Source organism: Micropterus dolomieu, linkage group LG14 (assembly GCF_021292245.1).
Source record: "Micropterus dolomieu isolate WLL.071019.BEF.003 ecotype Adirondacks linkage group LG14, ASM2129224v1, whole genome shotgun sequence".
NCBI lineage: Eukaryota > Metazoa > Chordata > Actinopteri > Centrarchiformes > Centrarchidae > Micropterus > Micropterus dolomieu.
The window spans coordinates 6278997-6304210 of record NC_060163.1 but is presented as its reverse complement, the minus strand read 5'-3'; the positions used below and the strand labels follow the sequence as shown (position 1 = coordinate 6304210).

The 25214-nt window shown below is 42.4% G+C and overlaps 1 protein-coding gene across 1 annotated transcript in view; it reads left to right on the top strand.

The window, feature by feature from the left end:
• The window catches only part of cacna1g (calcium channel, voltage-dependent, T type, alpha 1G subunit), a 181539-nt gene that overhangs the window by 93235 nt on the left and 63090 nt on the right, over positions 1-25214 (top strand). Inside the window, exons 14-20 of the mRNA XM_046068495.1 lie at positions 9769-9862; positions 10872-11053; positions 11578-11943; positions 14595-14774; positions 15237-15337; positions 20551-20674; positions 24377-24445. Coding sequence (XP_045924451.1) covers positions 9769-9862; positions 10872-11053; positions 11578-11943; positions 14595-14774; positions 15237-15337; positions 20551-20674; positions 24377-24445 — 1116 coding nt within the window. The remainder of the gene's footprint in view (positions 1-9768; positions 9863-10871; positions 11054-11577; positions 11944-14594; positions 14775-15236; positions 15338-20550; positions 20675-24376; positions 24446-25214) is intronic.

The window sequence follows — 25214 nt, the reverse complement described above, 5'->3', positions numbered from 1 at the left end:
AAATGTTGAGATCATTTCCATTACTGCTTTCTGACTGAATGATTTTCATACAAAACATCAATAGACCAACTGGAGGGTAAAACATGGCTGTGTTGTTCACTTCCTGTTCTTTCCTGTCCTGACTTTTCATGCTTTCAACAAATTCAAGTTGCTGAAATACACATGCGCAGCACATGGCTGCACACTGTGATCCAGGACAGTTGCTTTGATATGCTCTGTTGCATGGTAAAGTCAAGATTTAACTCTCTCCTTTTGCTCTTGTCTATTGCTGTGGTTCCACCTCTCACCTCTGTGCCTCTTTTCCTATGTGCGCCTCCCTCTCCTGTCCGGCTGCACCGATCACTTCCACTATAGGAAGTGTCCAAGCGGGAGGACTTGCATGCCCAGCTGAGCCTAATTCAGCTGCCTGTAGACTCAGGGGTATGTAAAGCACTGCAGCTCTGCCTTCCCTCCCCCCATTTATTGACTAACGGCCCTCCTTCATCCTCCCCTCTGCCCTCCCTCTCCACTCGTTCTCCTTATCCTTCCCCATAGAGGCTTGCAGTTATGTGTAACATCTCTCAACAGCCACAGCCTGGAGGTTGCATTCTTCTCATTATTGGCTGAATATACAAAATTTGTAGGCTTACACAAAGTTATGTACATCAGTTTTCTAGTCTTTTGTGCTTCATTTTGGCTGATTAACAAGCCAGCTAGATAATATATCCAATAAACTAATGTAGATAATAAATTCCAAGCTTATGCTAGCGTCCAGTGTCTTAAAGGGACACTTTTCCCAAATTACCAAAACTGTATTTTTAAATTTGCCATTAGTGATATTGTGCCATGCGTATAGTATTCATTTTATTTACAGAAGTTTTGAAATCTTTGCGGATGTCTTGGATGTCTTGCTACTAACCCAATTCAGAGTACTGAGAGACAGAACAAGAAAAAGGTACAAGGGTGTGTACATAAATATGCAATGAGACAAGTCAGCTACAACCCTAAACAAGTATTTTGGTGACCATCCTATTATGGAGCTTCACATTCTTTGAGTGTCCCTCTAACAGCAATCAGAAGCTAAAGATTACGCTCTGTAGAAACCAATATACACTGCTCAGAAAAATAAAGGGAACACTAAAATAACACATCCTAGATCTGAATGAATGAAATAATCTCATTAAATACTCCTTTCTTTACATAGTTGAAGGTGCTGACAACAAAATCACACAAACATTATCAATGGAAATCAAATTTATCAACCCATGGAGGTCTGTATTTGGAGTCACACTCAAAATCAAAGTGGAAAACCACACTACAGGCTGATCCAACTTTGATGTAATGTCCTTAAAACAAGTCAAAATGAGGCTCAGTAGTGTGTGTGGCCTCCACGTGCCTGTATGACCTCCCTACAACACCTGGGCATGCTCCTGATGAGGTGGCGGATGGTCTCCTGAGGGATCTCCTCCCAGACCTGGACTAAAGCATCCACCAACTCCTGGACTGTCTGTGGTGCAACGTGCCGTTGGTGGATGGAGCGAGACATGATGTCACAGATGTGCTCAATTTGATTCAGGTCTGGGGAACAGGCGGGCCGGTCCATAGCATCAATGCCTTCCTCTTGCAGGAACTGTTGACACACTCCAGCCACATGAGGTCTAGCATTGTCTTGCATTAGGAGGAACCCAGGGTCAACCGCACCAGCATATGGTCTCACAAGTGGTCTGAGGATCTCATCTCGGTACCTACTGGCAGTCAGGCTACCTCTGGCGAGCACATGGAGGGCTGTGCGGCCCCCCAAAGAAATGCCACCCCACACCATTACTGACCCACCGCCAAACCGGTCATTCTGTAGGATGTTGCAGGCAGCAGAACGTTCTCCACGGCGTCTCCAGACTCTGTCACGTCTGTCACATGTGCTCAGTGTGAACCTGCTTTCATCTGTGAAGAGCACAGGGCGCCAGTGGCGAATTTGCCAATCTTGGTGTTCTCTGGCAAATGTCAAACGTCCTGCACGGTGTTGGGCTGTAAGCACAACCCCCACCTGTGGACGTCGGGCCCTCATACCACCCTCATGGAGTCTGTTTCTGACCGTTTGAGCAGACACATGTATATTTGTGGCCTGCTGGAGGTCATTTTGCAGGGCTCTGGCAGTGCTCCTCCTGCTCCTCCTTGCACAAAGGCGGAGGTAGCGGTCCTGCTGCTGGGTTGTTGCCCTCTACGGCCTCCTCCACGTCTCCTGATGTACTGGCCTGTCTCCTGGTAGCGCCTCCATGCTCTGGACGCTACGCTGACAGACACAGCAAACCTTCTTGCCACAGCTCGCATTGATGTGCCATCCTGGATGAGCTGCACTACCTGAGCCACTTGTGTGGGTTGTAATTGCCTATAATTTCCACCTGTTGTCTATTCCATTTGCACAACAGCATGTGAAATTGATTGTCAATCAGTGTTGCTTCCTAAGTGGACAGTTTGATTTCATAGCATTGTGATTGACTTGGAGTTACATTGTGTTGATTAAGTGTTCCCTTTATTTTTTTGAGCAGTGTATTTAGCAGTTTAAGTCAGTCCACTTTTTGAGTCAGGGTCAACTTTGAATTTATTTACCAACTATGGCACTTTGTTGCCAATTGCAACAACCAGTGGCTTTTTCTCCAAGAGAACAGCTGCAGAGGGCAAACAGGTATAATAGTATTTATAGCCAACTAATGAAAATAAGCATGATTTTGCAGAATCAATGTTTACGACCAAAATCCAACCTCAGAATCACAATCAGAAAGAGCTTTATTGCTATTTTAAACGTATGAGGAATGTGCTACAGTGATTTGGTGCTGGACATAGACAAACATACAGCAGACATAAATAAATGTAAAAAAACATATAAATATACATACATTACTCCAGATTTGTGGTGTGCAAACATATTACAGGAGGAGATGATTTGTATTGTATATATAATATATAAAAACAGAAAATGACAAAATATAAAAAAAACAGAAACCAATCCATAGATTGGCTCAGTGACAACTATTTAAAACCAGTAAGGTACAACTCTCAGCAATTAAAATCTCAAAACCTCTTTTGAACCATCCTTGCTAAATACCAGTTGGGGTAAATGGAAATGAATGTTCGGTAATTATGCAATTTACTTAATCCAACAATCCAGAAAGAACTTAACATTTTACATAACACATGTAAAACGTCATAACAATTAACCTTAAATGAAATAATGTAAACAGTACAGTGATATTGAAGTGTGACTGGTTGTGTCACTATGAAACAACCATCTCTATCTAAAATACAGAAATGCAATTCACCTTTGTTTCCAAAAGCACAGGACCTCCAACATGGCTACCAGAGAATGTGTCACATTATCTCAAAGTCCTCTAACCTGCTTCCTGCATGATGCCCCAGCTTCTGAAACTAACCCGGGGCAGTGAGTGAATTTAGGAAAGACAACAAAGTGCTTAAACACTTGCATCATTTTTCTCTATGTGTTTTCTTTCTCTTCTTGTTCTTTTAAAAGCAGACTCCACATCAAACTCAGATTGAATGCTCACCTCCCACCAGCCCTCCACCCCTCTCTTTTTTCTTTCCAGCCTCGGGGTAAGAACGCCGCACTGGCGCTGCCAAAAATCTCCCTCTCTCCGTCTGTGTTTTATCTGGCTGGAGGATAGAGATGAAGTGAAGAAGAGAGGGGGATGAGGAGGGGTGCCGGGGTGGGAGGCCCCAGCACAGCCAAATAAATCCAGCCAGACTAGAGGATGAGAGCTAATAAAGAGAGAGGGGAGATCGACTCTGTTTGCATGACTCAGACTCCTAATGCAAGGCCAGTACACTCTGTGAAATTAGTACTTTGAAAAAGAGATAGTTGTAAGTCCTGATTTTACAGGAGTTTTTCAATGAGCAAATATTCCATATTGTTCTGAGTTCTTTTTTTATCTTCTTGAAATACAGTCGCCCACTGGGGACCTGAGCTTGAAATTGGGTTTTGAGTGGAGTCTTCTGGCTAGTCTAATGGTTAAACCTGTTGTTTTAGTTGTATTCTCTGTTTTGCCTCTTATAACTGACTGTACACTGTATATTTTTTATATATTGTATTTAGTAGGAAGTCCACGGATGCCAAATTATATTTATATAAATATTTAAATGAAATAACATAAACAAACAGACATTTGACTAAAATTTAATTTGCATTTTATTTTCAAGTGTAGGGTGAAAATGATCGGTCAAATGAAAAGTCAATTTATCATTTAATTTCACTTTAATTATGGTAGTATTATGCTATACTGAAAATGATTTGCAAATGGAGTTTTCATCTGATTTTCATTTTGGCAGTAACTGTGCATTTATTAGCTTGCGGCCTGGCTGGCCTTGGATGACGTTGTAGGTCGGTCAGTCCACAACTTTGTCCAGACTAAAATAGATCAATAATAATTGGATGGATTGCCAAACAATTTGATACAGAGATTCATGTCTTCCTCAGATTGAATTGTTATAACCTTGCTGATCCTGTATAATTTCAAATAATGTCACATACTGACCAAAGCAAACAGATGGAAAATTGCAATTTCATAAAATGATTTCATTAAATATTGGCATCTGTTGACTTCCATACATGTATTTGCTGTGGATGTCATTAATGCCATGGTGCAAGTTTAGAGGTTTGCTTCTACATCAAAGGTATCTGGTCCAATTCTGAGCTGATGAATCTCAAATGCAGCTGTGGTAGGATATAATTTTGGTGGACACACAATTACCTCATATCAGCATCCACCTTTCCGTCTCCCATTTACACCTGTTTCAAAGCGATGTGATTAAGATTCCTGTGTGTGCTGGTGGTGTCTATTATTGTCCGGCTATCAGCAGCAGGCTTGGTCTGGCCCATCTCCTGCTCCCACCACCATCCTCAAATTGAGGTGGCAGAGTGCAAACAAGCTATCCAAATAACACCAGCTATTTGGGAACCAGGGATTTCCCTCGAGTCCAGTCCCCCCTCTGCTCCAAAGCTATCATCTCCACCTTTTGTTTGTCCAGTTAAAGGTACATGCCAAATGCGCAGTCAGAAATATAATCCGGTTAACATCTCCTCCCTCCCCCAGACAAGTATGAAAACCAAAAGGTGCGTCTCTGTTGTTTGCTCCTCCTGCCAGTCATATTTAATACCTGCTCCTCCTGAGATGCATTAATCTGGGGAAAAAAATGTAATGTCTTTTTTGTGTAGGGAAATTTTTAATTCACTCGGGCTGGATAATTTTTTTTAGAGGATTCGCTCTCTGACAGCTGAGATACGAATTAATGTCTGCCTGTGAAGAAGTTGTACATAATGTACTTGAGAGGGAAAGGGTAAAGAAGAGAAAAAGAAATACAGAGAATTGCAACAGAGAGAAAGAGATGGAAATCAGGTCTGAGCTGGATTAATCTCTTCCTCACAGTGTGAGGTAGTTTCACCGACTTTTGCTCTTCACCTCAGCTGCCAGTTGACTGTGGGTTTCGAAATTGCACTGTACACTGTCAGCGGATTAGGGCACAGCGGATCTTAAGTGATCTCGATCTTTTGACATGATCTGTCAGAATTGTACAGTTTAAACTACTCTGTCTGTCTTGACCTGCTACTACCACCTGTAGATAGATTAGGCCAGACTGGAGGAAACTAGAGTACAGTAGTCATAACAAGTTTCCTTACGGGAATCATTAAGTTAGTATAGCCGAGATCCCTCTGTGGGGTCATTTGCCAGGATTGTCGATACTGCTGGTTCGTTAGTGTTCCTGGTTGCTGTAACAACAGTCGTTATGGTCGTTAGTCCTCAAACGAGTGTCCTCTGTCCTTCAGATGTAAGTAAACTGCAGAGTCTTGACCTGAGGTAATATCAAGTTCACACGAGAAGATGTTCACAACAACAGTTTGGCCTTCCTGGACTGCGCTGTACACATTGAAGAGGACAGGAGCCTGCCATTTACACCCGTGTCGAGAAGCCGTCATTGAACAGAGGAGGGGGTCTACGCCACGACTTATCCCCCACTTACAATGCTGTCCTTTCATCACTTCCCAGGAAACTCAACAAACATAAGCTATTGGCCTCAGGTGAAGATACCAACGATGGTCGTTCAGTCTTGGCCTCGGGTAGTCCTAACGACCATAATGACTGTCGTTACAACAACAAGGAACGAACCAGCAGTATCGATGACCCGGGCCAACGACCCCACTGAGGTTAAATAGCTGAGTTTCCCTGCCAGTCAGTCAAAATTGAAGAAGTCCTTTGGATGAGGGACGAAACGTCTTCCGGTATCTTCAACCAAGTCCAGTTGCCCTTGACTTTAACCTTCGTTTAACTATGACCTGGATGACTGAGAATCTTATAGACATATAGCCGAGATGTAGAGTCACAACAAGCAATATTGCTTGTCTCAGCAGTTTTCATTCAATGGCCCTGCCAGCAAGGTGTGATAATGGAACACAAATTAGCATCATGCTACAAATTCTGGAGATTCACTCTGTAAGGTGCGTTCAGACAGAAAGCAAAGCAAATTTATGCTTTTTTTAAACTTGTGCGAATTTTACCACTAGATAGTCTGTGTTTATTTGCCACTGCCAATGTACCAACTGTATTGATGTTGGATGTAAGCTAGCCAGTAATGTGTGTGCTCAGCCAGTGTTTCTGTGTTGTAGCTTTCCTCCAGTCTCACTCCTTTTTCCTTTCTTGACTGTACGTTTATGAAATAATGCTAGATTAAAGCCCCAGGATAAGCGCACTTTTTTTTTTTATTTTCAACTTGCACGGGTGCCTAGACCTCCGTTCGTGCCGTGGCGGGCAAATTCATGCAAATTCATGGCTGCTTGCATCTTTTTACTGATATATATGCAGTCACACTGCCTCTAAAATTCACCTTTTTGTTTTGTCTGAACACACCTACAATGCCCTCTGCAATGTTTGACAGATCCGTTATACAGTATTTAACAGTCCTTAGCAGGGATAACCACAGCACGCAACCTGCGGAGCACACATGGATGATGACGAAGATTTTTGCGTCTCTTGTTGAACCTGTCAATTTTTCAAAACCTGGGTCAATTCCTTAAAGCCAGCTGTTTTATCTGTGTGCTTCAGAAAGGAGATATGACAGTCTGGTTGTCCCGTCACTCCTCACCTGGGCGTGTCAGGTCTGGTCTCTATGCTTATACTACAAGATCCTCACAACAAAGCCGCTGGCCTAGCTTTGATGTTTGTGTGAGTACACATCCACTCTGTCACACTGACCTTTCCACTGACCAGAAGCTACCGCAGGTACAAGCTCTTAACTGACCACCGCTCAGCAGGAAAAAAAACCAAGACCAAAAGCACCCCCCCCCCCCAAAATAAAGACAGAGGGAGAGGAGATACTTTAAGGTTGAGCACCCACAATGCTTATTGCTGATGCTCCACAGGGTTTGTCCTATCACAGCTGTCCTTTCTGAGTGATTGCGTGTGGGTTGATGAGCCCTGTGGGAGAGGGGCTCCTGCTGTGCTTAAAACTGTTATTTTTTTATTCGTGTCTGGTGATAAATTGTTGAGGGTGTGGGCTGTGTGTTTGATAAACAGTATGTCTGCGTGATGGTGGATGCGTGAACATTTGAATGCAGTACAATCTTTGTGCCCAAACATTTATAAAATTATAGCTAAAGGCAGGTTAGGCCTGGTTGTCTGAATTCTACTCCTTTAGAATCTGATTCCGCTTTATTGGCTGAGTATGTAGAAGGTGACAAAGTTGACTCTGGCTTTCAATAGCTCTTGTACGTACACATAGTGCCAAGAACTAATGTACAGGAACATACATGTAACAAATAGCTAAAACACGAAAAGCTAAACTAAAAAAGCTAAACATTTAGATATACATACAGGCAAGTATCTGAAAAATTATACTTCATAATGATTATATGAATTACCATAATAACAATAATGTCTGATAAGATTCTACGTCATTCAGGTCATGCTATATCTAGAAGTGCTAAGTCAAAGGCAATTGAACAGGCTTTAGATTCCTGAAGGCGTTTCTCATCCAAAAGGTTTAATAAAAAAAAGTGATTTGTGCTGAAACAACTAGTCAGTTATACAATATGGCACTTGACATGACATTGACATTAAACATGCATCAAGGAACAGAACTAAGATTTTATAGCCATGCTAGCAGCTCTATAAAGCTGTACCAAGGAACAGTGGTGCTTTGAGCTAAAATGCTAACAGCATTCTAACAAGCCCACAATGACAATGCTAACGTGCTGATGTTAAGCAGCTAGAATGTTTACAGTGTTCACCATTTTAGTTTAGCATGTTAGCATACTAATACATTCTAATTAACAGAAAGTACAGTCGATGCCGCTGGGACTGTCATTAGTTCTGCAGGTATTGGGTCATAAACCAAATTATTGGACAAATGAACAAATTTGACTTGATGATGGTGCTAGAGGAAAAGTCAGGTGATCACCAAAGTCAGTTGGCTTCATCCTGTGAGACACTTTTAAATAGGAACGAGAGGCTTGTTCAATAGGAACGAGCTACTGTGATAAATAAGTAGAATGCAGGAATGTCATGCGACCATATCGGTCTCCAAGTAGCTTCTTGACTTGATTGGCCTTTTCATAATTTTCCCACACCTAACAGGTCGGGGGAAATCAGCCTGGGACACACAAAAAAGAAAAGAAAAAATGCTAATTGCTGCCTCACAGATACCAGACCCAACTCGCCTGAAGTAAACAAATATAAAATGCAGTATATCCACACCCACTTTGCCTTTCTCTCTCACTTATGGGAAGTATCAAGAAAGTAATTTGTTAGTTTAAAAGGAGGTGCATGGTGATTAGGTCCTGAGGCTTTTCTGCACGCAGTTTACTCACTCTGCTACCACAGAGGTCTGACTCACTGGGTCGGCATTCTATTAATCCAGCATCCACCTGGCACCCTCACACATATTAATGCAGTCTTGAAGGCTCTGGTGTAGTGCAACAAATACAAGCAAGAACTCTGAGGCTCACTGCAGTAGGTTTGCAAGTGGAAGGCAGTGTGAAGCGCAGAATATAAAACAAGTAACGAGTAATTAAGAGCTTAAGAAAAGTCTGTGAAAGATAGTAAGAAGGAGTAGAAAGGTGTAAATGTGAGGTAGTCACTGTCTGGAACAATGATAGAGAACAAAACAAGCCACAAACAGTTCTGCTGCTCTGACAAAAGTTAAACTGGGTTGCTGATTTACAGATTGCCTTACACCACAAGGAAGTGGGGTGTCTTGTGTGTTTGTGTGCAAGTGTGAAAACTGTAGATCTAGCAACCACACTGAAGCTCTTTTTTAGCTGTTTATGGGTCACGGTGAGTAAAGGCAATTGCCATGCGGCCAATGCGTTTTTCTCCAACAAAGTGGACTCGATATATTGCCCAGGTTCTTTTGGTAAAGTGCCTTGTTGCATTTTCCTGATTGGGTTTCAGTGTGGTTTCTCTATGAACCTTCTCACTCTCCATGCATGACAACACTTTACACAGTTAAAATTACTCACCATTTCTCTGTATCCTTTGACCTTTGAACACTGGAATCAGGGAGACCACACCCTCACCTGTCTGCTTACAAGAGGGAGGTTGCCTCTAGTGACTGATCCACGGTCAGATCTGAACAAGGACTGATGTGACACTAGGACTGAGATCCAGCTATGCAGGGATCGGTGTTTAGAGGCAACTTCAACCCACCTGCTTCCTGTTAACTCTACTTAGAAACAGGGCTTTTCACAGGTGTGTTCCTCAAACACGCTGTGTGCTTTTGTGTGTCAAGGGTGATGCTTCTAAATCGGGTTCGGAGATCGATTCCTGCGCACGAAGTATGGAGGATGTCAACGGCAGCAAGAAGGATTTATCAGCCTCTGCAGGTGAGGCATGCACATAAACTACATATGTATACAAACGACAGACTCTGCTTGAACTCAAGCCTCTGTGATTTTTCAAAGCCCCTATTACAAACACTTGTACCATCTATGTTTGCACAGTGAACTGCTGCTAAATCCTTATTTGATCCCTGTAGATTACATATGTGTTTCTTAATAAATGTATGTAAAACGTTTGTGATACAACAGCAAGTTAGGGCGAAGGCATTTAAATTATTCCCTTTACAAACATCCCCCCACCTGTTACATGTCTGTGGTCTCCTGTTCTCACTCTTTTCCCCTGTTGGTTTCTGACCACACTCAGTGGGCACGTGCCTGGCTGTCTCCCTGCACAGCATCAGACCAGTACAGTAGCTTCATCCATAATACCTCGTATGCCAGTTCCCATCCCCTCTAATTACTGTTCGTGCAGACTGAAAAGCCCAAAGAAAACACTATGGAGTACAACTCCCAGGCGTACGGTATCATCTCCCTTCAGCCTCTTCAGATGCTCTGTATAAAACTGCTTATATAGCTGGAGGAGCCTAATATACATCTTCCAGGCCTTGGATAAAGGTTGGAAGAAGGAGGAATTAGCGTTATTTGTGTTGCTGCCAAACATAATATTCTCTCCCACGCATCTCATAAGATTAATGCCCTGCTGAAATATTCATGTCGCTCAATAACAGGTTGAGGCATCCATTTTTAAGTATGCTGTGCTGCGTTACTGAGGGTGTACCCCTGTGGCGCTCCTCCCCATGCACCACCTCTTCCTGCTCTTCCTCCTGTTTTTATTGAATTTAGCACTTTCATTCTCCTCTATGATGCTTTTTTCATCGACTTTGTTCTGTCCCCTCTATCTCTCACCTACGTCGCTTCCTTTTCAATGCATTCATTTTCTCCTTTACCGTAAACCCTGGTCATCTTTAGTCCTCCCTAACACTCAACCTCTTTGCTCTTACCCACTCCAAACTCACAAAATTTTATTTTCTTCATCCTTTTTTTCCTTTAATAGTAGTGCCTGTAAATGGCCACGTGGACCTGAAGACCAGCCTGACTCCACCTTTAATTACCCACACGGCTGCCACCCCCATGCCCATCCCCAAGTTGCCGGTCTGTGGTGACCCCATCGTGGGCTACGAGTCCCGTCGAGGCAGCAACGTCTCCATAGACCCAGCCTGCTATGACAAATCACCGGTTTGTATATTAATACTCTCACATACACACAATATGTGGCAGTTTTAACGTGTAATAACCCTGTTTCAGGATGTCAGAAAGCCAAGATTAATACATGTGAATGGGGGTGAGTGCAAGAAATTATACCTCCAGGCCCCACCGCCACCAGGCTTTTCCCTGAGTGTCTCTCTGAATTCACTGTATGTGTCCTGCTGATATGTGGAGGTCATAATGATAGATGATGATGATGAATGTGCCGAGCCTGGTCTGACTTACTGCTGCCACTGCCACTCCTTTTTTTTTTTGACAAACTGATGACCAGGTTAACCACCTGAGAAAATAAGCCCACTCTACATCTGCTCCTGTCTGTCTATTAGCATGAATCTCTATTCAATTCGGCTCACGTCAAGCTGAGTCAATCCAATTTGGTTTGTTTGCACAAAGGAACTACATGCCCAGAGTGCTAAGATATAAGACCAAAACTTTTACATACTGTCCCTCTTGTATTGTTTTTCTCTCTCCTGCTTTTTATCACGCTGCTCCAGACCAGTGCGCGGAGCACTTCCCCCTGTGCCCCATGGAACTCTGGCAGTGGCTGGACCAGCCGTCGTTCCAGCTGGAACAGCCTGGGTCGCGCCCCGTCACTCAAAAGGCAGAAGCGGCAGTCTGGGGAACGACGGTCTCTCCTTTCCGGGGAGGGTGGCTCCAGCTCGGAAGAGGGGGAAGGTGGAGGAGAAGGAGGAGGTGGGTTGATGGAGGAAGATGACGCCTCTCTGGCCAGGACGGACTCCATGTCCAAGTCGCAAAGAGGGCCCCGACACCGGAGGATGGAGTCAGTGGAGACTCGGAGCTCCATGGATTTACCCCCTGATGCTCTGCTGCAGGTAGATGCTGTGTATCCAACAGCTCAGGTATATGTCTAGGGTATTTGTCCAGAATACTGTATGACACTTGACTTGGAGCACAATTGGGTTAGAAACTATGCTCATACCACGTCTCCACGAAGTGTACCACTACTTGACAGTAGCAAATTTTAGTAAACATCTTATTTATTAATTATATTATCAGATTTTTTATGGCATCTTCTTTGATGCTTAGTGGAGTGTTATTCCTGGAGTGCAGTCATAGCTCTAAGCAGAAACACAACACAGTATTACAACCTTTTTGGCACATTCATACAGATCATTCAGATCTGGTAGGCAACTTGCAGGATGCTTATGGTGGTGTTCTTTATGCATATGCCATAGAAAGTTGATTGTATGCAGGTTTTCTTCCAACAAAAAATGAGAGCAGGGGTACTGGATAAGTATTCCTCTCTGGCTGAAGGAATGTTAAAGGGTAGCTTCTGTATTAAGCAAGTGCGCTGCAGTCAGCAGGGCTGCAATGTAATGCGGCGGCTGTGGCTCAGGAGGTAGAGCGGGTTGGCCGTTAATCAGAAGGTCAGCGGTTCAATCCCGGGCTCCCCCTGGTTGTGTGTCAGAGTGTGAATGCTAGTTTCTGTTTGAGCACTTAGGCTCAGTGTATGACTGGTGGATGTAGTGTAAAAGCGCTTCGAGTAGTCGAAAAGACTAGAAATGCGCTATACAAGTATGGAACATTTACATGTAAACTTTGCATACCTGTTCTTTTTGCATGCTCAGATTGTTATTATAAGTGACATTTTGTCCTACAGAGATAGACCTTTTTTTAAAAAAGAAAAAAAAGACCTTTAACCAGAAGGACTATATTACATTGCTCTTGTCAAAGCTACCAGACTAAAAACAGCAATTCTATCTCACCGAACACAGGAGATACCTCGGTCAGTTAGTTAGTGTTATTGTGTGACTTTGTTTGTTTGTTTGTTTGTTATTGTGGTACTTTGGTGTTATAAAAGGTTAAAAACACAAAAGTCACACAATAACTAACCAAACGAGGCAGCAGTACCTGAGAGGTTACTATTTTTTAGGGATCCAAGCAGCAAAGCTGCTGGAGCCCTATTGTTTTAGTTCTGATTTTTCTTCTTCTTTCTTTCTTTCTTTCTTCTTTTTCTACGGTAAAAGTGTTTGGGCACCAAAAACTGCTGGATGAAAACTCACCAAAATTGGCATGTAGGTTGCAAATTCCACCCACTACTCGCCCTCATAGACCTCATGGTGGCGCTATAACAATCAACTTTGCGTTTTTGCAATTATCTTAAAAACAGCTTCGTTTATAGTAAATCTTCTTTCATTATTTCAATCTCTGATGACTGCGCAAAGTGGGCAGGGCTTATTACAAGAAATGTAAATTTCTAGACATTTCTCATTCCTAACTTCAAAAAATCGAAGACAATCACCTGTACGTCCTCGAGAGCTGAATTTTTGTCAGCACATCCACAAATATGTCACTCTATATTTTTCAGAATATGCTATACATCTATATCTCCACAAGCCTTTCTTCAAACGCCACCAAACTCAACAGAGTCGTTCTTCAGATGGCCGATATCAAGTATTTCAAAGGGTTTTCAGATTGGTCATATTCGGGTCTGGCACATGTGACGTCACTACATCAACTTGTGAGAAGGTGTGTGGGAACAGCTTCTCACCAGTAAATCAGTCAGTAAGTCACCTACTCTGGAGATCTGAAGTTCCAGGGTTCAAATTCCCAGGTGACCGAGTCAGACTTGCTGACAATGGGGGTGTTCAGATCATAGTGAGTCTAAGTTCTCTATTTTATTTGGATCCCGCGACACTTTCTTCTTAATTTTCTCAGCTTAAAAGTGTTTGTGCAGCTTAAAATTTAAATCTTGGAAACACAAGATATTGCTGGTGGGTTGAGCATTTCACCCCGTAGTCAGGTACATGTAATGACACTCTCTGATCTCAAGGTGATGCTGTAAAAATCAAGTTTGCGTTTCCGCAATTATCTCAAAGTCCACATTCTTTCATCACTTTAATCTCTTAAGTCTTCTGCATCTGTTCTTCTCCTCTGAAAATGTCAGATGTTGTGTTTTTTGCAACTTGCTTGGAGTCCGATCATTCCCGCTTGCGGCTTTATTGTCAAGGGAGTCTGGTGGCTTTGATGAAAGCGATATAGCAACTGTTTCTGGTAGAAAAAAAAAAGGATCTTACCCTTTATAAAGGTCTATCTCTGTATGTATCATTTTCATAATGTTGTCAGACACTTGTAATAACAATCCGAGCTTGCTCAATCCTGGACCAGTTTTAACAAATGCTGTCCCAATTAAAGGGAACACAAATAAAGGGTCCATGTTTAAAAAATACCATAGTTGCCCTTTAATAAGCAAACCTGTTCACTCAGCTCTCAGGAATACACGAGGGAAGGACTTTGCTTAGCAGGATGGAGGGAAATTGCTTTACGTGACAAAACAGTACAGTTCTTTCAGCCCAACACAAAAATTCCAACATGTATGTAGTCTTCACAAAGCTAAAGAGAAGACAACCACACAGGGCAATATAGGGAGGAGGATAAAACACTCATAGTAACAATAAACAAATCCATTCAGTACTAAATCTTCTTGAATGAAACGAAGGTTACCAAATCTATCTAAACTAAACTGCATTCTGTCCTTTTCTCTGTGTAGGTTCCCTATCTGTACCGCTCAGCCAGTATGCACAGCTCCAGACCCCCCTCACTGGGCCAGTTACGGCCCCCAGAGCACAGTGACTGCAATGGGAAGGGCTCTTTGCCAGTCCTGGGCCCCACACATGTCTCTCTGGAGGACAACACTGAAGACGAAAATGCAGAAGATGAGGCCAGCATGGTAAGTCTGTGTGCACGTTAGCGTGTTTTTGTACTTCTGTCTTCATGAACAAAAAATTTCCTCCCGAGCATCTTAAAAACAAGGAAATAGTGTCTAGGCTTTAGAATCAGGATTAGTTTATGTTGAATTAGTGGGGAAGGAGGGCAGCCCTGTCTCATAACCCTCTCCAAATGAAATTCCCTAGATAATAAATATTATTAGTTTAAGGGTTTAATAATTTAAAACTATATAATCTCAGATGGAATCTCAGCTATGCATATTAGCATATTGGATTAGGCTGAAGCATATCCCTCTGTTGGTTTGCAGATGGCCCTTTTGACAAACCTTGTTTTATTCTATTTATTATTGTAAGTATAAAACAAACAGTGTTGCAAGAACAATTCAAAAACTTTACTCAGTGGACAACAGGAAATTGGGAGCATATGAATAATGAATGTACTGTGCACTTCTTACTCCCTCCAGGGTCGCTTTGCTAGACTGTTCCGCTGGCTGGAGAAGAAACAACCAGAGTGGTGTCGACAGCGAGACACATGGTCACTCTACCTCTTCCCTCCAGAGTCGAGGTAGTATTCACACCTGCGCTCATCTCCATAACTCCACCTCTTTGCCCTGTACTCAGTTTTGCAGGTTCTTTTTCTATGATATGGGATTTTTTACATATTCATGGAAGTGAACGGCTCCTGCAGTCTGTATGTGCTTAAGTGTCTTTGGGCGAGATGCTGAACCCCAAATTGCTCCGGTAAGCTGTGCCATCAATGTGTGAATTTTAGTTTCTGTTTCTGATGAGCAGTTGGCACCTTAGCTTCTGCCATCACTGTATGGATGTGTGTGAATGGGTGAATGTGACTTGTGTAAAAGTACTTTGAGTGGTCAGAAGACTAGGAAGGCTCTATGCAAGTACAATCCATTTTCCAATAAAGTTGTGTATTTTAAAATTAAATGAAATATTCAAAAGAAAAACTTCACAGCACTTTTTAAATCAGTTTTTGTTATAAGTGTACAGGAAAAGACTGAGCCGTCTTCTTGACAAGAAGAGACTGCCAGCCCAGAATGCTGATTGTAATGTCACCAATGTGAGCACAGCATTTTTTCTACCCATCCTATATCAACTGCGATTCCCTCCCACATTCTCACTTCAGAAGTCTCTTTTATCTGCACATTTCTGCCATGTCAGGGGTGAGTAAGTAGGACCAGAGGGAGGAAGGGAGTTTCTCCAGCTGAGTGCTGTGTTATCTCAGCCACGTGCGGAATCCATCGCCTCCCACCATCCTTCACCCCTCCTTCTTTACTCCTCCTCCCCTTCTGGGGCTTTGATCTGTGCATCTCTGCTGTCTGTTTGGAGGATGTGGCTGTGAAGGCAACACCAAGCAACACGCTGGCCCCAGCCTGCCACCACAGCACCGCGACATGCTAATTAAACATCAAACGACGAGCCCCTCCCCACATGGGCACTTAATGTTAGCCTTCACCAGTGTCATATAATGTCCATTCCAAATGAGCAGATGTTTGGGGTGTTTAAGGACTTAAAGATACAGTAGAAAATGATCTACATCATCAGAGTTACTTGTGTTAGCAGCACCACAGAAAGTATTAAAGACTAAGTGAAGTAAAATTAAAACGACTGAAAACGCACATCTAGTGGCCGTTCACGTACACTGGGCATGCCGGTGTAAACATGAAGCAGATGGTCTATTTTGTAGTTACAGAAAATTTGGCGAAAGAGTAAAGAAATACAGACGAAGAACCGCACCAGATTTTATTTTGCAAGACGAGCTGGGATTGTTACTGAATGTAACACGGGAGTTAAAAGCGACTGTGATGCCGGAAAACAGACTGGGAGTAGTCGCAAAGTAAATAAGGCGACACATACACAGTACAAGTTTAGGCTGTAAGTGTTATTTGCACGATACAAAATATTTTTATAAAAATGCCACATCAAAAACTCTGTCACTAGCATCGTGTTTCTGCTTTGTATGACTTATAAGACCCAATCAAAGAGCAAATGTGAGCGTCTGCTTCATCGTTTCTAAAGTCCTTGGGATAAGTGGGTCATCTTTGTCCGTCCGCACTACAACGCTACCCGCCGTTTTAGTCTGGACGGGAGGTACAAATGTAGCAAAAGGTGTCCGTTTTAAAACGAAAACGCAGTAGTGTGGATCGGGCCTGAATCCATGAAAGAGAGACAGCTAATGCTAGCTAACCCCAACATTATAATGCAGGACATACACACCTGAGTGTGTGGAAGCTGCCACTGACTCAGCAGGTGTTAAAAAAACATAAACGGAAAGTAGCATCTAGTGAGAATCAGCGCTAAAGTTAGCAAAAGACTTTCTGAATGGAGGGTAGTTAGCCTAGCTTGGTAGCTTCCACTTTCCAGGTGGAATATAAATTTATAAGGGTGGGTCCTCCCAAATCTTTGAATGTTGCAAAGTGACAGATTGCTTAAAATGTTAACTTTTGAGAGTTAAAATGGCTTGTATCAGTGTTCTTAGGATACACAATATGAAGTGCTCTGTGGAGTTGTACCCTGTTTCTACAAAAATATCCAAAAGCAGTTTTATGGTTTAGGTTATTTCATCTATTTCTCATATCTGTGAATCTGAGCCGTTTCAAAAGTTCTGGATGGTTCTCCTCCCTGTTGACCGTATTATATAATATGAAAAAGGTTAATAGGAATTGCTCCCTGTAGTCTGTTATTGTTAGTATTAAGAAAACTGAAGGATCTTGGCTCAAACCAAGCTTTCTAGCTAGCTTTCAATCGCAGCAGGCTGCATGGTTTGGCTGTCGCTGAGAGTGACACGAGGACACAGGCTCTGCGTGGCGCCCATTCTGGCCTTGAACCACCGCGGACGCCCGCCTGTGCTCGCAAACACATCAAGAGACAGCAACATAGTGGGAGGCCAGAGTCCAGCAGCTTTCACATGGACTCGAGTTCACCTTAACCTGCCTTTGTGCTCACGGTTGTTATTACTACTACTGATGATTACTGCAGGGGAAGTTTTAAACGAGCGGAGTAGCCGCCCTGCTACTGTATGAAGGCATACTGTAATGCAGTCACTACAATTAAATGTGTTTGCCACGGGCTGTGTAAGAACAATGGTCCATGGGGACCAGGGATGTGCAGGGCTCCCTGAGGGTTTTGCATAGATTATGTGGAACTATACTGAACCTGGTGGGAGTAGTGGGTCATCTGAGGAGCATATAAGAATCCTAGATAAGAATAGAACAAATAGACAGCAGGGAGGATGTTTCAGAATTACAGTAAATAGTGAAAAGTAATGATCTGTGGCATCTTAATGTCTAAACTTTTTGTGTTGCAACTTTGCAGTGCTGAACGATCTAACATTAAAGCGATTCAGCCTATAACTGAAGAAAACTGTTAACTGTTCTCGGCATCTGTCAGCGCTTCCCTGGAAAGCAATCACCCAGCACACAGGAAGCGTCTCTTTTTTGTTTGGAATGCACAGAAGAAGAACCGGGTAATTAGCACGGCGGCTCTCATCTTTTCTAGCCGTGCTGCACAAAGAGGTCATGCCATCATCTGAGCACCACCGACCGAAACGCAAACTTCTGCTGCAGATGCTATAAGCAACATCTATATAATATTAATCAATAAAAAAAAAGAAGATCCAAGCAACCATGTCACACTACCAGCTACACACGGAAGTGCAATGCAAAACCACCACGGAGATGTTAAAATGTTAAAATAAGCAAACATGTTGGAAAAGATGTTGTACAGCTTTAAATTAGAGAATTTGTAAGAGAGTAGTGTTTGGGTAAGCTTGGTGATAACTGTAATCACATTTTAAGTAAATTATGTCTGTCATTTAGAAGCAGTTGAAGCATTGATGCCAAAAAACTCAAAACATCAGTAAATATCATCAGAGGAGGAAGCTTGTCAAACAGGTCAAAATCTTTCCATATAAACAGTCATGTCATCAAGAGGTCTGACAGAAAGGGGTATTTTTGATTTTTGCTTGAGAGTCTGTTGACAGGTTTTTCCGGTTTTTTTTGTTTTTTTTTGGTGTGTTTGTAAGTCTTGGGGGCCATTTCAACTTGACATTAAAGTCCTCTGCCAGACTTCGGCTCTTCAAACCGCGAAGGAAGAGCTGGCATCAGAGGCGTGTGTTTGCCATGTGTCCTCCCTTCCTCCTGCTCGAGGAAAACACTTGAATTCTTTAGCATTAAGGCTCTGGCGTGCGGATATCAAAGAGGAATTAATTCATCCAGTCTGTGTGCTGTATGCATAAAGATCACCACAGTCAGATGACACACATACACATACACACACACAAACTTAGTAATTCTCAGCAGTGTTGACACAATGGTGTCTGCAATGCAGAATAAAGCCAAAAATCCAGATCCAAGCCTCACAATATTGTCCCCTGCTGTACACTTAGACCGATATGAGCCATCAAAGTGGATTTGATGCACCGTTTAATCCTTTTCAGTGCCATATATAACAATCGTTCCCTCTTTCTTTCTCTCTGTTGTCACAAGCTAAAAGCCTGGGAACCTTTTCATGTTGTGTAATGAAAGTCAGGCATAATTAATGATTCCTAATTCTAAAGCAGTTCATTACAGAGCTAGTGGATGTGAGACAAGCTCTCTTAAATTGAATGAGATTATTCATTATTTGTAAAGTGTCCGTACATATTTGACAGATTACTAGTTACATTGTAAATAGTTTTACTTACAAAACGTGATATGTTTATCAAAATAATTGCAATATAGGTTAAACTACTCACCAGTATATAAAATGCGTAAAATTAGTATGGCTACTTATACATCAGCAGTAATAATTCAATAATTTATTACATACACACATCTTTCACACAGTTCTCTCAGTACAGTGGACTGATAATACTTGCATACTTTTACTTAAGTGACATTTTCACTTTTTTCACAGGCCTTCTACTTGTAATGGAGCATTTCTAAAAGGCAGTTTATACTTAAATATCACCGAAAGACATGTTTTAAGACATATAAAAGTTTAATTACCCAGTTGAAAATTGTTAACGGTGCAACTAGTCCTTCTTCCTTCCTGAAAAATCCAGATTCTCACACAAAAGCAATGGCTGCATTTGCAACCTGACCTTTCTTTTCTCCATGAGAGGGAATAATTTAGAAAGTTGCCTGACGTTGCGGACAGCCCCCAGCTGCAGTAGTGCATGGACCGTGCTTAATATTCATCCAGCCAGAGGGAACGATCACGAACTGTTCACAGCGCGTCGGCCGTGGTAGCGACACAACCCGTAGCAGAGAGGGAGTAGGGAGTGGGGCGGACCAGGGACAGGAGATCGCGGAGCGACTGGCCCACTGCGGATGGTTGGTTATCGTTCCCTCCGGCTGGATGAAGTCTGACACTCCTGATTATCCATGATGATAGTGAAATATAGTGATTAATGTCAGTAAAGCATGCTGTCAATATTTTAGAACCCCCCCAAAATATCACAAATCACGCTTTTAGGGGAGCTAATATGAAGGTGAAAACTCTGCACGTACATCATTCTGCATAGTGATGGTCAAAACATCCAAGTGAAGGCTGAAGAAGGAGGACAGCATCAGTCTCAAACAGCATCTATGACACAGCTACTACTGCTTCAACTAGTTGCACCTCTGGTAATAATTGTAAAGCATGAAATCAGGGGAATGTCCTTTAATCATACCAAAACACACACTGACAGGTACACTTGCTTGTTTTATTTGCATGCCTATGTGTCAAGTCCATTTTTGGTGTTACTGAAATTTCAAATATCTGTGTATTTTTTGTCAGGTTTCGGATCCTGTGCAATAAGATCATCAACCACAAGATGTTCGACCACATTGTGTTGGTCATCATCTTCCTCAACTGCATCACTATCGCAATGGAGAGGCCTCGCATCGACCCCACCAGTGCTGTGAGTCTCAAAACCCAGTACAAAGACACCATCTGACTATATGACAGGATATCCACTCTGTAAAGTTTGAGTCTATGAAAAGAACACAGCTGGAGTGTATTGCCTTCACAGTCTTCAATCACAAACGCAGAACGAAGTGGATAAAAAGAAAAAGTGTATATATATATCTATAAATATATATATATATATAGATATATATAAGATGTCTATATTTATAGACACAGACATAACTGAAAGTTATGTGTAGAATCAAAAAAGTCCTAACTGAAATGGAGAAAAAAGGGAGAAAGTTCCTATCGGCAAGTCCACATGCGCACACACACCCAAAACAAAGTTGCTAACTTGCTACTGCAGTTTGCTCTCTGCAGAGAAATTAAGTGGAACTGTGTGTTAGCAGGGAACCACTCCGCTATGACTGTGAGCCAATAGCTTTGGGTAATGTGTGCTATACCTCTGTATCCACTGCACTGCATCATCAACACCATCACCTCCTTAGCTAATGCACCATCCCTTCAAAAATAGAGGTGCGCTGGTTGAATGCCTTGCAGCAACACACACGCACACATCTAACTCTGTGTCACACAGCCTAGCCGCTCCATGCATAAACACAATAATTATCACTGTGATCCCCCCCCCCCCTCATCACTGAGCGAGGTGTTCCGTGGTTGGGCCTAATTGCGGTTCGGTCTCACTGGATTGCTCTGTTCTGCTTGTTTTGTGACTAAAACACGGAGGAGACAGTGCCGTTGTAATTGATTCAATTATCTGCGGGCTGGCGTACGTGGCTAATGTCCAGGAAAGGAGATGTTTAACTAATGGAGGTCGCCCCACAGGCAGCCCTGTCTAATCAGGGCGGAGAGATCACACATACACATACAGATGGGATGATTTCTGGCCTCTCACCTTTGCACACTCACATATGTAAATATAACACATGCATATTATGCACAAAATGAACCACAGCAGCCACACTAACATTAGTTATTTTTTTAAAGGCATATATTTTGTCAGTTTCCTGCCATGGCTGTTGTGTCCAGGCAGGTCATTATTGAAATTAGATGGAAATTTATGACGCAGCAAGCAGCCCGAAACAAAAGAATGAGCAGTCATTAGAGTTTTGAGCTGTGATGCTTATTGCTGCAGATCTCATTTGCCCGGGTGGTCATTGCATGATGCTATTTGTTTGTCTGTGTGGGTAGTTTTGAATTAATGAAGCCAATTGTGAATCACTTTCCACTTGTTGATTCGGTTGTGGCCGTTTATAACAACCAAACATGTATAATTTATCACTGCTACTCTTTTGAAGTACCTGCTTTACATCATCCACAGCGCCAGCCTGACAAAAGACAAATGTTATATTCCTTAAATAGAAATGTAGTCATTGTTACACAGAGATAACATTTTTTAGTCACAACATTTCAGTGTGGAATGCAGGCTGAATAATTAGTTTATTGTCCTGGAAGTTATGTCACACACACTTTTTTTTTGGCTTTAAGTCTATTGCTGTTTTGGTTTGGTGCTGGAGGTTGCCTGGATACTGTCTTCCTGTTGCTCAGTGGAAATGATTGAGGATGATTATACCACCTATTATGATTTATTATTCCTAATTGAGCTAGGGGACACTACATCACTGTCTAGGGCTCAAAATTGGATTATATCAGCATTAACAGTATAAAATATAATCAATCTAAGTTTTCTGCAGCCACGTCATCTGATCCAGACATTAAGATAGAGAGATGGCGCTATTCACTGGACCCTGAAGAAGGCTTTCCAGGAGGTATTGGGATGACTCTTGTTTTCTGCTGCTCTGGAATACAGGAAGACTTTGTAATTGCATAATTGAATGATGCATTAAGAAAGATTTAACATTGCATTTCTGCACAGTGATCTTCTAATGCATTGCTGTCATTATACAGTTGTAGAAAACTTTTGTGCTCCTTAAAAGTTAGAAAGATAGTATACCTCTCTAGCATCTGTGGCTGCCACTGTACAATGCCTAGTGGAGCATTGTGGATTACCTACTTGAAGTGTTTAGTATTGGTTAGTGTTTTTCACTGGCGTGTAACCTGGCAAAGTGCCTCTCAGTTTAAGTCATTGCTGGCCTCTGCCGCATTACTGCAAACCAGGCTGAGCTAGAATCACCCACTAAAGGAAAGGAATCACCCAGTGCGCATAACGAAATGCCTTCACCTATGGATGGTTTGCTGGAGGGGAAACCCCCAAATTCAGATTTTTTATATAGACTTAATTTTATTTATCAGTTTGTTCATCTAAATTTTACCTAAACGTAACTATACATATGGAAAAATTACAGTAAACTTGATTCTGTGCTTCATTTTGGTTGGCTAAAATGACTAGCAGCCACAGCAATTTACGTGGAAACTTTAAGCTAGCAAACTATATTTAGCCTGCTAGAGAGGAAATTCTCTGTTTCTTTAACATTGTTTATTATCTAATTTAATTAATTTCAGTCGGTTTGAAAAAGTAACCCAAAGTTGTGACTTTGCTTCATTTATGTATCTGAATTCATCTCTCATTAACGCAGACAGCATACATTTTCACCTCTGTCTCACTCTTTCAACGCCCCACACCTGCCTTCTCTTGCCCTTCTCTCATTCCCTACCACATGCTTGTTTGTTCACAATGAATGAACGTTCACAGAAGACGGGAATGGCTGCTGTCAAGTCTGGAATTCATAAACCCTCTCAACATTCCCAGTAATGTCATGCCTAACATTCCCAGAGGAATCGCTAGAAAACGCTGCAGGACTGCCATGGCTGTGTTTGTGTGTGTGATTTTGTGTTCCTCGTGATGGTAGTTGGAGGCCGTGGGAAAGGCAGTCACCTACAACCGCTCACACGCACGCACGCACGCACGCACACACACACACACACAGCCAGTACATAGACAGTCAGTGGTAGGACAGGGTTGTGTCTCCCCAGACAGAGGGGAAGTTGGGTAAATAAGCAATCGGTGAAGGGATCTTATTCTTGCTAGCGTGCTTGTTTTCTCTCGTCAGTCCTTGTTTAGCTCAGTAAATAGGCTCCCATCCTCCTCCATGCACACAAACACCACTGAGCAACGCTGCCTCAGGCAACAGGGAAGCAAGGAGTGTTGTATGTGTGTATAGATGGTAAGCTAATAGCCCACTCTTGATGGTGCTGAGTTGCGTGCATGCTCACATAACACAATGATGGTGCTTGTTTTCTGAACTGACTGTTTATCTCTAATGAACAAATAAAGGACCTGATGCAACTTGCTCGTTTCATTGGAAAACTGTCAACTTCCACCTAAAAATCTTCTTTCTCAGCACCACTGAAATATTCTACAGGTGATATAATGCCACTTGTTCACAGTGCAACTGATTTGATTCAGGTGATTCAAGTAACACAAAGGAATTAACTTTAAGACTGTTGGCCCAAAGATTAGACGCCTTGTTTGAATATTCCGTGCAGTGCAAATAAATAGTAAACACTGTAATTGCCTGCCAGCCATCATTAGAGTGCAGCAGGGATGTTTGTACAGAAATGCTGGTGATTGAGGAAAATAGCTCCCTCATACATTATTCAGCTGTACACTGAATCAATTTAGATGCAGACAAAGAACAAACTGTTGCTTAAAACAAAACTGTGAATTTTAAGTCATTACAACTGTTAGCATGTACCTCAACCCACCCAGGTCTCTTTTCCTTCTTTACTGCAGGAGCGGATCTTCCTAAATTTGTCCAACTACATCTTCACGGCGATCTTTGTGGCTGAGATGACCGTAAAGGTGAGACACTCTGGATTACACATAAATATCAGTGAATATCTTTATTCCGTAGCATGTAACTTGCATTTTATGGACTGTGCCTCGTCATTTTAAAGGCACATGTTTTGTATCCCTTCACAAAATCTTCACTTACTCACTGAGTCAATTGACATCAGCTCCTATGCCACAAAATATTCGGTATGTCAGGCTGCCATACCTCATTATTTGTCTCCAGCTTTGAAAGAAACAAGATGAAACATCTGTGTTCACTCACAATGTAAATTTACATAAGATTGAGAAAACCAAACCAGACTCCAAATACTGCTCAGACACAAAGTTGCAGAGAAAATATAGTCGGCCTGATACCTGCATGTACCAAAAAGCCCCCCCAAAATACAAAGGAAAACTGAATTAGGGGAAGGAGAATGAGAGATTGAGACTCAAACACACACTATGCGCACACTCAGGGCTGTTTCATAATGCTAAGCGGAGGATTGTCTCGCCAGTATTCAAATGGACCAGCTTTGAATGGAGGTCCATGCACGCGTGGGCAGGAGTGAGCAGAGGCAGAGGGGAGGAGAGTTCATGGGTGTCACTCATTCAAAGCCTCTGTCTCTATTTTTGGTCCCAGAGCGATTGGCGGGCTCTCGAACATGGGGCCTGTGCACACACACACACACACACACACACACACACATACACACAGACCACAGCTAAAAGCATCAGGCAGCTCAAAGCAATCCGCCCTGCTGAATAACATCACCGAGCAAAGCCACCATGCCACATAATG